Source organism: Lepisma saccharinum, chromosome 1 (genome assembly GCF_977018435.1).
Source record: "Lepisma saccharinum chromosome 1, izLepSacc3.1, whole genome shotgun sequence".
Taxonomy (NCBI): Eukaryota; Metazoa; Arthropoda; class Insecta; order Zygentoma; family Lepismatidae; genus Lepisma; species Lepisma saccharinum.
Window position 1 is genome coordinate 166,866,063 of NC_139229.1, and position 13,501 is coordinate 166,879,563.

At 41.1% G+C, this 13,501-nt stretch overlaps 1 protein-coding gene across 2 annotated transcripts in view; it reads right to left on the reverse strand.

Moving 5' to 3' along the window:
• The window catches only part of LOC146003747 (uncharacterized), a 367,150-nt gene that overhangs the window by 234,310 nt on the left and 119,339 nt on the right, over positions 1-13,501 (reverse strand). Inside the window, exon 1 of one of the 2 annotated variants that reach the window (XM_083142159.1) lies at positions 4,575-5,220. The exons of the other annotated variant lie outside the window; for it this stretch is intronic. Within the exon in view, the coding sequence (XP_082998285.1) occupies positions 4,575-4,638 (64 nt within the window). The 5' untranslated portion in view covers positions 4,639-5,220. Of the gene's footprint in view, positions 1-4,574; positions 5,221-13,501 lie in introns of those variants that run through there. 2 annotated transcript variants of the gene reach the window in all.

Consider the following 13,501-nt stretch of genomic DNA (forward strand, 5'->3'; position numbering starts at 1 on the left):
AAACTAGCGGGTCTCCTGATTGGGTAGTGGCAAAGCTGTCTGCTTGTAATTAAGGGGACCATGGTTTGATCCCCGTTGCAGGCATATTGCACAGTTATTCCCTGAATTTTAATAACAATGCTTCTTCATTAGCGCACAATGTTAATTCGACATTATCCATTGTCTAGTGTTTTAAACTATACTAATTCTAACTCTACGTTCCGAGATTGCACATCTTCACTTGTTTTCAGTGAACAAATTTATTTTTGCCGGTTGTGGGATCGAGCCCACGACAGGCCAGTGACTTTTACTGCAAATCCGGTCCGCTGGCCAACTACTTCACGCCACCTGTATGCTGAACAGTAGATCGATCCCACTTTAAACTTGAGGTCCAGTCCCGATTAACCCATAGGAGCATAAAGTAGACTTAGAACAGCTGAAAGGAACTCCTTGCAGCCATTCACGTGAACTTCATTGTTGTAAGCATTTCCGCTGTTTCTCTTTCCCTAGTGCTTTCATTATTGGATTTTTGTAATTGCTGGAGTAAATGTCGTGTAAATTAGCATAAAGGATATAGCCTGTATATATTACTTTTTACGGGAAATAAATATTATAACTAGGGCTGTAACGCCTTATACCCTGTGATTAACCATACTCATTAGCATATACCGTCTGTTACAATGCGCATATCTTCTCCTTTCGTCTATTATGTAATTTGGCCGTAACTCCAGTTAGCTTATTAAGAACTGCCTTCTGTTATCAAAACCTATGTAGAAGTTTGACCTTTACATGACCTTTGAGATTTTGACAAATGATGTAAGTCATGGGGAAGTCTCAACAATGATCTTGTTTCCATTTTCCACAACAATTGCAAGCAGACTATAAAGGCTCTAATCGTTAAATCGCAGAATTAAAGTATGTTGTATTGCAGTTTTAAACACGGAGAGAACATAAAAGAATTATTGCTGTTTCTCTTTATTTTTTCGATTTTCTATTTGTCTTTTTCCAAGATTTTCATTCTTAGTGCAATTACCAGCAAGGGCGCCCAAAGGATTTTTTTCTCAGGGGGGCAGAGTCACAGAAAATGTTATTATTACTACTACTGCTACTACTATTATTAATATTATTAGTACATTACTACTACTACTACATATGTTTCTTTAAACTTACATACATTTGTTGTTGTTGATTTGATTTGATTGTTGATTTTGTGTTTCAAGTCCACTTTATGCACAGTAAGCCCAATCGGGACTGGACCTACAGTTAAAACCACTATGTGCCTCCACCGGATATCGAAACCGGGACCCCTTGATTACAAGGCAACGACGCTACCGCTGCGCCAACGGGGAGGCCGTACATACATTTGTAATTTCCATATTCCTAAATCTATATATAATTTGCATAACTGTATACTTAGCATTAATTCATGTAGGACAAAAAGCTGTTTTTTATAGTTAGATAATCAGTGTAAAATAGACTGTAAGCTTAAATGTAACCCTATTTCTAATAATAATAATAGTTACTTACGGCCTACAAGTCACAGAAAGTAATCCTTTTTGTTATAAAATATGTCTACAATTTTACCTTAGAATTACCTTAACTATTTCCAGAAATCTCAGTGGGGTCAAGTCCCTCCCTGCCCCCCCCCCCTCTTGCGGGCGCCTAATTTAAAGTTATGGCTATAGCATCATCGTCATGAACATTCTACCACGAATGACATTTTTTGTAGAAGTTAATTACTTTCATCCATATAATTCATGGAAACACAATCCGAAGCTGCTGGAAAAATGACCTCTATTTAACGTTTCAATAAACTTAGGATATACCCTGTGAAAATTTTGGGACAGCACTGATTATAAGGCCGGGAAAAAATTCTGAAGAAAATTAAATTCTTTAGCAGTATTAATGGTGTCTGGAACCCAAACATAATTTATTTCACAATTTGGATTCAGCCATTGAGGCAAAGAGTATCGTGATAATAAATAAACTCCGTCTTCTGATGTAGCAGGAAGTAATAACGTCCAGAGGAATGGAAAGTGGATCAAGTTACTAAAACCATAACGCAGTTACCGAAGTTGTAAAGTACCGTAAAACAACATATTGCTTTAGTTCCGTTATAACATTTGCTCCTTTCGGAAAATTAAGCTGACTAATTTCAACTCGGCAACGCGGATGAAGCTTCACATGCAACAGCAACAGCCAGATTGCGCCGTCTCTTGGCACCACCGCCGGCTATGGGAGCGGTGAAGTTAGGGGCTCAGTTTACAAATGCGCATGTAATTAAGAGCGAATCAGGGACAAGATGTAAGCTGAAGAGCGGGAGTTCATATGTAGCGGGCTGGAGGGTGTTGGCAGGCGGCGAGCTCTGGCGGAGAGCCAAATAAATATGACTTCACGACCGACAAAATAGGGAGAATGTGTCGGAAATAGAGAAAATATTGGAGGATAATAGGAAGCAAAGGTTATCGCCTGGTTCAGGCTTGGGGATGGCGGTGGAACAAGTGCTGCCACCTGTATGCTGATGAGTGGATTTTCAATGGCAACCTCTACCACCGCCGTAGAGTTAGGCAACACTCACAACGCCTTGCAGGGAAGCTAGCATTTCAGGATATATGTGTCCCATTTTTATTGCTGGTCACTGTACACTGTTTAGGGAAAACTGGATGGGTGTAAATGTACACAGGATGTAACACAGAATGCGGATTAGAAGACCATGGTAAAAGAAACCGTGAGTGAAGAAACGCATAGAAAACAGATAGCAAACCAAATGATTAATGTGAAAATGTGTAACAATATTTCCATTGAAACTACACCCGAAATGGTCAATAAGGACAATTATCTTTCCCTCCATCACACTTGTTGTTACTAATATATGATCGTTGGAAGAAAAATACTAGCAAATATTCGAAAATCGTTACAGGATTGTTGTCTCTTATTCTTCAAAGATTTTCGCCGGCCTCAGTAATGGAGTCGTTAGCACAGCGCGCCAGATGTTCCAGGTTCGAATCCAGGTCTTGGCATAGGTGTTCTTTGTGAGTGTTCCTTCATCAATATCATCACTCATCCTCATGGTTACAATTATCCAAAAGTGCCAGCAAAGCGATGCTAAATAATAGAAAATAAACAAACCAGGATTTTCATGATATCTGGTTAATGATACCATCTTGTTGTCAAGGAGTTGCGGGTTCGGTCTGGAAAGTTCCTACAAGGGGAGGGGTAGAAACTTTGAAACTGCAAGACTCACTTGATGATTTTTTGGCCTTCTCGCCATGCTTGACATAGTACCAGACATATATTAATGAGTTGCTCTTCTTAATGCTGTAGGCTATCTTACTCTGTTTCGCTATTTCTCCACGGTGGTCGCGACGATGAGAACAGATGATGAAATGACAGGATAGCGCATATTAATCTGCTATTGTTTATTTTGGAATCACGTCGGATGTACGTACATTACACTGTGTGAGGCGAGTGAGGATAGTGTCGGCCAAGCTCATCTGTGCGCGAGTATACCTTCTGTAAATACTAGTGGTAAACAGGAGCTTGACACACATATAAAGTCGTGCATTAAGCTGTTTGACTCTTCCAAAACATAGTTTACCAATAAATTGATATACAATCCATTACCATGATATTAATACGAATACACCGTACTTTTTAATAGCAGTAATAATATCCAATAGTGCAAAAGGTCTTTACAACATCCACTGATAGTGTGCAACTAGTTTGATTGGAGTTTCCGATAATCACGTTGTGGTTATGGGCTTCTTAAGCTATTTCCCCATTTTAAACTGTAGGTCCAGTCTCGATTAGCCTTACTGTGCATAAAGTGGACTTAAAACACCAAATCAACCAACCAACCAAGAAGCTATTTCCGATGGGTGTCACATTTCAGAAGATCGAATTGTGCTCAAAACTGGAGCAGTGGTTATTAGACCCGATCATCCAATGTGTACATGAATCGGACTCAGCAACAAAGCGACAGACTTGACGACAGTTTCGCGTGTGTAACTAGTAAAGCTCCATACAGATCAAGATATACCAGCCTACCTATAGTGGCAATGCTTTTTGGCATGTTCAGGCATACTTGTGTCTCTGTGTCGGCGGAGAAGACGTGAAACGGAAATGCAGGTTTCCGTTTTATAATATTGTCCCCTAAATAACCACGTGGTCCGTTTAAAGTTGCCTTGAATTTGAATTGCCTCATAGCAACATTATATTCGAAAGTTTTGGAAGTACCGTACTAACATTCTAAATTATGGCAAATTAAATATGTATATACATTCTTCCTTGTGCTTTCAGGAGAATTTTCGCTGTTAAACTATTGGTAATAGTTTTGCTGTGTCGTATGTCTGGTTTCTATGCAGCCCTTTCAGAATTTGAAATATCGCCTGGTTTTGCTAAATAGGGGAATTACCGAGACACTCCATTACCTCATTTAAACTATTTCATTAACCAAGGAAAATAAGCAAATTGTTACTTAAACATAGTAGCGAGAAAACAGTTAGAAATCTGTGAACATCCGCAAAAAATGTGACACAGATAAGATATATTGGAAGCTCTTATCAAAAGGATTGTTGCGTCCCAACCGTACTTACCAGGAATTGGAGGATCGTCAGCAACTCTGTACTCCAGTACTTGCATCAGAGGTACCGTGTGCATTGTTACGTCATGGGATGTTCTTTTGTTTAGCACCAATGTCTAGGTTTCACACCTGATCCGTCTTGGGAATAGCATAGAAGGGCAAGCAAAAGTCATTTCTACCAGTTTCTGCCAAACCAATATCACGTGATTGGTAGAGTGTTGAGAAATCCATGCCTTTACGGGTGACCTCAGATGAGGTCAAAAAGTTGCTGGCATCGTAAACAAAGAATTAGGACACCACTACATCTCTATTTGGCACCCTGAAGCATTGATCACTGCCGCGTCAATACTGCCACGGGACCGCCAATGCATGTTTCTTTTTATCAAAGTTGATCTCGCGCACAGCACTGTGTGGATCTGATCTTGTGCCGGAATACGTCAAATATCCCGAGTTTCTCACGCTTCAGACTCTGGAGTTCTGCACATCGTGGTTCTAACAGCACAGGATGGCACTGCAGCACAATGTAAACGAACGTCACTACTAGACAAACTCCGGAAGAACGCACAGGAAAAACAAACGCGTTGTGGACACGCACAAATCGACACACCACGTTGGTGCACCAGAAATCGACAACCTGCAGGCCGGTTTCCGCAGCACCCGCCCATACCACAACATGCAGTGCAACTAGGTCGAAAATCGGTCGGCAGCGACTGCTGGCGTCTCCAGTTCCCACGCAGGTCGCGTGGAGTCGCTAGTTGTCCTCGTTTTCTTGTCCTCGCGCGCGCGGGAAGGCTGAAAATATAATTGAAGGGAAGGGGGAAAGAAGGGGGAAATGGATTTGTAGCGGTGAGAATATTGGGATTACCACCCCAATCGTCTTTTATCTTTTAGCAACTTCTGATTGCAAGGGGGTACGAGAAGAAGGGTTTATTACCGCAAAATTATTGGCGGGAAAACTCAAGATTAGATTTCGAGGAGCAAAGAATACTTAGAGTTGTCTTAATGCAGCCTGAAAATACATTTCGCTTTTAGACATTGTTACTTCAAAATATTTAGTAGAAATACGTAGGTCCATGCTTTCATTGCAAACACCAACTTAAAAAATCTTAATATACATTACAATCTTGGATCCGGCCACATTCAAAGTTCAACTCGGGCTATAAGAAAGCATGCTGCATTCTGCCTCTTTCCTCCACGAGGGAGTAAGGTGCACAGGATTCGCGGGTCTGCTGTGGTCCCACTATACAGTGAGAATTTCACACATTAGGGAAAAAAATAGCCAATAATTCGTTTTGATCCTGAATTTATTCGGATCATATGAAGCTTATATGTTCTGTTCATAGATGGAGGGCATAAGATTACCTTCGCTCTATGGTCAGTAAAGTACAAATACTCGGAATCTTATTCTTGTAAGCCTATATTTCTTTAACATGTTACTATTGCGTTATAGAAAATAATAAAGATGGGTTTTAATAATTTGTAGGCAAGAATTTGCAGAGTGCTGTATGACTTTTATTTAAGTTTGACGTAAATGTTTTTCAAATAAAACGAACGAAATATCGAAACACCAAAATCGGAGTATTCTTTATTTAATTTATTTTTTCTGTGTGAAATAGTTAATTACTTGAATTTGTTGCATATATTCTCATCATATGTTTCCATTTAGATAACTTTCCGTTGGAGGACCATTACCAGAAATGTAACTGAGTGACGGTAAAACAGTTGCCTAAGATGATGTGGGAAAATAGACAGTTTCGGTTGGTCCATTAGAGCAGTGTCATTCTGTGGGGGAAGTTGAACAAGGAGTCTGTAGTCTATTAGATTTTCGGCTAGAGAAAAACCAATAGCGGTCGAGTCCTTCCTGAAGACAATCGCCGCTAAACCAATAGAGAGTGCCAAGAATGGTCAACTCAGCCGCAATAAAAAGCATATGTAAAGATATCGATCCAGAGAAGGGGGAAGGGGATAAAACGCCAGGCTCGAAAGACCGGTATTCTCTGAATAATGTAATCAAGAGGAACGTCAGAGGCCCGGCTCTTGGAGTCCAAGAGTGGACGATCCCTCCTACAAGGCCTCAGGTGATGACACTTGGCAACTAAACCCCCGATCCCATCGTCGTGTGAATAATGCATAGAACTATATAGAGTACGTGTATAGTTCCTCACAACAATTGGTTTGTCTTAGTACAGATTTAGCTTGATTTGATATAAACGCAAGTACAACGCAAGTCGTATATGACAACAAAAAGGTGATAAATAAACCCAAATATTCAAATCACAAATGCAGAAATGTGTTTCCATTCTCTCTTCCTGGAAAGTTCCGAAATGTAGTTGTGTTTTAGATTCCGTGGACGAGACGCACGTGGACGAAGCGCACAGGGGAAATTCGGTGGGCAAAGCGCACAAAGGGAAGTTCGGTGGGTCAGGTCGTGGGTTACTCTTCTGTATGTACAAGCAACTTGTATATTACTAGAAGGACTAAGCCTAATCCACAAATACAGTCAGAAAATATACAAATATTTACAAAATGACGTCCCCATCTACAGAGATAACTTTTACTTTTCTGTAGAATAATACAACCAACTTGTACAAGCGGCCTGGTGGCTTTGTCAATTGCCATGCTATAGACTTACAATTATGGCACCATACTTAAAAATGTATATACAATATGGCGTTTTTCGTGTCGTGTCGCACAATGTGTCATAAGTAATTACAAAATGACATCATTTACAGAGATAACCCTGATTCTAGCTTCGTAATATACGCCAGTGTACGTAAGCATTTCAGCAAATATCCTTACAAGTACATATTCAGAACCCTCCGTATTCGTTGGTCAACCTAACCTAACCTAACCTAATAATAATATTCACGGGCTCAGGTTCAGTCTGGGTTAGCCTCACTGTGTATGAAGTGAACTTAAGTCACCAAATCCATTAATCAGTCAATAACAATATTGTTTCTATACTATAATTATAATAAAAATACTAATAGCACTCTTACGACTGGCAACTCCTACAACCCTCCACTCTACTATCTTAGTCATAAGACCGGTTCCGCGAACCGGAAGTTAGGTGCAGTCAAGGCCACGGAGTCAGGTGCGCTTCAAACACTGTGCGCTTCGCTCACGTGCGCTTCGACCACGGCACCGTGTTTTAACCCAACTCTCTTCACTGCATTGTCTACCAGATAAATATAAAACGTAATCCTCTCGAGGTTTTAGACGCCGTTGAGATTTGAAAATGTACATAGCTAAACATTCGTGAAGCACAAAGTATGAATGTATTATAAGTGCCATTTTCACAACTCAGCTCTCGTGATATTAATGTACAGAGAGAAAATTAAGGAAAACATTCTACCCGAAAAGAGGAGTCACGCCACGTCCGACAAGGCAAATACAAATATCGAGGTGATGGTCGATATTGATGACCATCACTTTGAAAAACTCTCATAACATAGGTTAGTACTCGTTATGCAATATACATACAATTGTCTACATGCTATAGATTATGCGTAAAAATAAGCGGGACGTTAGAGATCAAAAATGCGAGCATCTGCACCATGCCTCGAGCCAATCTGAACGCACTGTAGTTTCGTGGCACTATACGCCTATTTCCTGCATAATGTGGACTATCGTAGTGGTTATTCAAAAGAAGAGAAATTTCCAGCTAAAGTCCAATGGCACCTGAAGAATTTAATTAGTAGATTGTGGTCAACTGCTCGATTCCCGCTTAGAGATAACCTTACGAAAAAATCTCATGTCGATTACTCTCTGTGCACAGAAATCGGGCTTTCAAGTACGGAGGAACGCTAAACGAAAATGGGAGGAGGGAATCCATCATAAAAATTTATAAAAGAATTCCTACGGTATGATTGAACGGTTATAAGAGAGACACGTCGCCAGATTTTGAGAATCTCACTTTATCTCCCGAATCTCGGGGCTGTTGAATTTTCGCTCAAAGCATCTTTCCATCTGCCTCTCTCTCTCTCTCCCTCCATAATGCACCGATTTCTGATTCTTTATGGAGGAGAAAATGCCGCCTCTTTCTCTCAGCCTGTCCTCAACTGCTGCGTGCAGGAAATAGAAAAGAAGCCTCACACTCTTGCTCACGTATAAGGAAGATAGATCAAGCGAGATATGCTCTCTCTCTCTCTCTCGCATTTCTCTTCTCTACTTCTCTCTTTACCATTCGTTTCATTTTCACTTTAGTTGCTTTCTCTCTCTCTCTGTGAATCACGGATTTGTAAAATTCCTTTCCAGCTTTATTGTAGAGGCTTCTTTTATCTCCGAGTCACAAGAACACTCAAGGATGCATTGGTGCATTTTTTCAAGTGTATGTGTGTGAAAAGGGATTATTGAAATTGAATGTTTCAAAACTGTACAGGTGGATCCAGTAGCAGTCGCCCGAACACGTTGATAAAATCGAACACATTCTGGCACTGGTGGTTACGAGTTCGAATAATTTCGGGGGTATAAGTCTGTGTGCATGGAACATCACACGAGCCGCGGTGGTCCAGTCGATAGGACGTCTGACTACCACTTGGGAGACCCAGGTTCGAGTCCCCCGGTGGATTAACTAAAGGTTAGGAATTGTTCAGCAAGTCCCTGCATGCAGCCAGCCTCTGAGAAATAGGTACTCGGGGCTACCCCTGGGGGGATAAAGGCGATGGAGCGTGGTGTTAATCTCATCACCACCATGAATGGTGGGTGCTACCTACACACTCCCCATATACCTCCATGGCATGATGCAATGTGCAGGAAATACGTTATATACTATACATATACATATAATATTCATACATTATAACGTGTAGGAGTTCCTCCACTAGCGTTGAACAGAACATTTGTGTTTATGGCCTGTTTACTTTTTGTAATACATAAGAGAAGTTTGACACCAGAGAATTATAACAACAAATATCTAGAAGCATTGGGTTTTCCTTCATTTTAAGAGACCTGAAACAATTTCGTGTGTCTTCGTCTGCTGGCACAGGCCCCTAGGTTAAGGGCAGCTTTAAATATCTGCCCTTTTGTTATAATATCTGTCTGCTATGCTACTATGTTAGTTTGAAATTAACAGGGAAGAATGCCAGGAATTTCCCACCCTTCTACTACCAAGCATCCCTGCCATCAAATTTCCATCCCATCCGGGTGTGATTTTATCCCTCACAGCGTAATAGTCACATTTTGAAATGGTTGGATAACAAATATTAATAAGTTAAATGTGATAATGTATAGTCATCCGCAAGAAACTGTGACTGCTGAGGTGCTTGTTTTCCAGAAATGCGTTGTGTGTTGTCTAATTCTACGGCGATGAGCGAGCGTCAGTAGCAACTTTTCAATAGGAGGTTCGGACATAACCGTGTAGTTAGCCAACACACATGACGCACCAAATCGAAGTGACCCTTCTTTGCGAGTGCATGTACATCATTGCAGGTTCTCCCGTTTTGTCACTCTCACATTAAACCCTTACATAAGTAGATGGGTTTATGAAATGTTTCGGGAAGGTCTTGTATAACGCTACCACAAATTTTTAAATTAATTGATTAAGTGACTAACTGATGGCGCTGCAAAATTTATTAACAATGATTGAAAAAATGAAGGTCTGATAAAAGCAAAGATGGATGCTCTGGCTGTTGCTAATACACATTTATCTTCATCTAAGGAGAATGAATTACCTCACGTTGAACAAAAGCGTATAAGCTTCCTCTCAAGTAGATGAGTGTTCAGGGTAAAGTACAAAAGATTCAGTTAGTTCCTTGAACTATGCAGCCTAGCAATTGCCTATTTGGAGGAAGAGCAGGAAGGGATTTAGTTATTTCCCTCGCTCGTTCTCACCCAAACGGGTCAGTCACCATGTGCCTAGGCTTACCTGGTGTTGATGGGTTTCCGGAGAGAGGATAAAGTTTGTTTTTCGATCCGCGACAGACTAGGGAAGCCGCAATGTACTCGTAAATAGATCCTTCCGTGCTCTTTTCATTCACTCTGCTATTCTCTCCAGTTACCGAGCAGTTTCTTGAATCTCTTGTTTTCATAGTGAATCACAAGCATTTAATTTTAATATGGCGATATAAAACACGCTGATGTTAGCTCCATATCGCATTAGAGCGCAATAGATTCGCATTCAGTGGCGCATTCTCGTAGAAACGGAATCGGATTGGGGTTTCTGGCTTCTGCAAGACTCGTTTCAGAACTTTAAATATGGTGGTTCAATAACAGCGAAAGAAATTAACTGCGAAAGGGCACAACTGAAAAACGAATAAACGGAACAAACGTGAAGAGATAAATGCGATAGTTTTAATAGCGAAATGGAATAATCGCGAAATGAATTACAGAGAAACGTATTAAACGCGAAACCAAATTAGAACACAGAAATAAGCGCGAAAGGAACAACCGCGAATGTGATTAAGGGTGAAACAAATATTCAGTACAGGAAAAAGCGCGGAACCAAAATTGAACATAGGATTAAGCACGAAAAGGAACCACCACCAGCGGGATTAAACGCGAAACAAAAATGCAATATTGGAATAAGTGCGAAACGGATTGAGCGCGGAAATTTTACTTTCGTGCTTAATGCCTTTCGCGGTTGTCCTGGCGGCCCCTGTAAATATCACTTCGCGGTGACTCGTACCTTCTCAAGGTCCTAGAACTGAGTACAACTTGCCGCACAATTGACCCTAGCAAGCATCATGCCTATGCTATGTGTGTGGGTGCCATCTTTATGCCAGGAGCACTGCACAGATGTACAGTTAGCGGCAATAAAAGTGAGCCACCTAGATCTTGGAATACTGGCTTCCATGCAACGAGTTATGTGTGTTGCCTAACTCCACGGCGATCAGTCGACTTGAATAGCAACTTTCCAGTAGGAAATTCCGCTATCGCCGCTGAGTTAGGCAACACACCTAACGCTGGCCCATTTTATTGCCGGTGACTGTACAAGATATGGGTGCTCTGATTTGATACCCATATCATCACCCTTAACCTAATATTCTCTTTGCTTTCTCGTTTATTCATTCTCTTCTGCCGTAATGTTCTCGAGTGTCACCGTTATTCTTCATGATTTCATGTGGTAACTTTCACTACCTTTACGCACGGCCATTATCCCTTATTCTCACTTACTCCGCCGTCCCCGTGCAAAATGCCTTAAAGTTTCAATTTCGGGGTCAATTTCGGAGACGTTAACAATTCTCGAACCTGCTTCCCTCCCACGTAACCAATCAGGTTTGCCCCGGTTCTAGTATCTGGTAACCAGGTTTGGGGGAACGATAGGTGGGAAGCATAAGTTCTCATTTTCTCAGCGTTACCATGGAAACGCTGCATCATTTTGACCCCCTCCTCGGTTAAGCTTAATCTTGCTGTTTAATGTCGACACTTGCCGCCAGACGGTGCGGAAGTGCCGGGGAATTGCATTCGGCAGATGAAGCCAGGGAAGGCAGATACAAGATAAAAGAGGAGTTCCCAAGCAGTGTATCTCGCTTGACGATCTTCAGCTGTTCAAAAGAGGCTCGGGATCGTTAAGGTTCCTGGCCCCTTTCCTACTTTTTCTTTATCTCTTTAGCGAGGGGAAAAGAGTAAATATTGTTACAAGAATGAAGAAAGGGACAAGAAGTATTTTGCGAAATGCAGAGCGGAGAAGAAGCTCGCAAATTCTCCCGAATTTTATTTCCTTTGCTTAAAAAAAATAGTCGTTGCAGTTTGTATTCGCTGAATATTCATCTCGGCATCTATAGATCTATGATTCGGAGTGAAGTCTTGATTCAATAGAATCTAAATTCATCGCATTAAGGTTTATGTGGGGGCTGCTTGTAGTGTCGCTAGGGTATGGCACTGTGCCCAAGGAGTAAAAACACCAGTACCCTTTTCAAAAGTGTGTCTGATTAGATTCTTCTCATACTTCGCTGGATCGAAACCCACTCTGAACTGTAGGTCCATTCTTCAATCTTTACTGTTTTTTGTTGATTTTTTTTTTTTTTTGGTACGGAATATAGGAACAGTTACACTGTGTCGACATCGGGAAAACAAACGGGGTGTTTAAAATAGAGGAATTCCCCCGAGATAAAATTTAAAAAATACTTGTGCTGACTTGAAAATTGAGACACTTATGGTAAGTTTAAATTAGGGTCACATGTCATGAGTTGGCATTAGGGTCACTTGTCATGAGTTGACATTAGGTCACTCATCAGGGGTGGACATTAAGGTCACTTTTCATGAGCTGATATTCGAGCACTTGTGAGCTGAAATTACGATCATTTGTGATGCGTTGAAATTAGGGACATTTGTAACGACTTGAAATTAGACATTGTGGTGAGTGAAACACAGTATTAATGTCCCGACAGTATTATCAACTGCACAGTATATTATGTTAGTGACGAAACGAGTACATCTTTTCCATTTTTCTCTTTTCTTGGGTAGACTAATTTTCAAAATTTTCAGGAAATGTCGAACTTTTTTTACTACACTAGACCTGTCAAACTCACGGCCTGGGGGCCACAAACGGACCTGGCCAAACCTTCTTGACGCTCCTTTTGACAGTCTAAATGTATACACATGTGAGTAATAAGCAGCAAAAGTTTAAATTTGTAGCCATCACATATCGTTTTTCTTCCTTGAAAGAAACAAGACCTAATTTGTGTTTGCTTGTTCATAATACAACAAAATTACAACAATAATTTGACAAGCCGAAAATGTATTATTTTGGTTTGCTTACATCCTTTTTTTTTTCATTCGAAAAATGTACTCCCTTCACGGCCGAAGATGGGGGTGAAGGTGGTGGTGGCCGCCTTTACCTCCCAGAGTTTCCTCCAGGTACCCACTTTATACGACGCTGGGTGGGCGCCGGAACCGCTTGAACAGGTGGAAATATCACGGTTGTCCCCCGCCGGGGATCGAATCCGCGTATCTCGCATGGTAGTCGGACGCCCTAACGACTGATCTACCGCGGCTCAG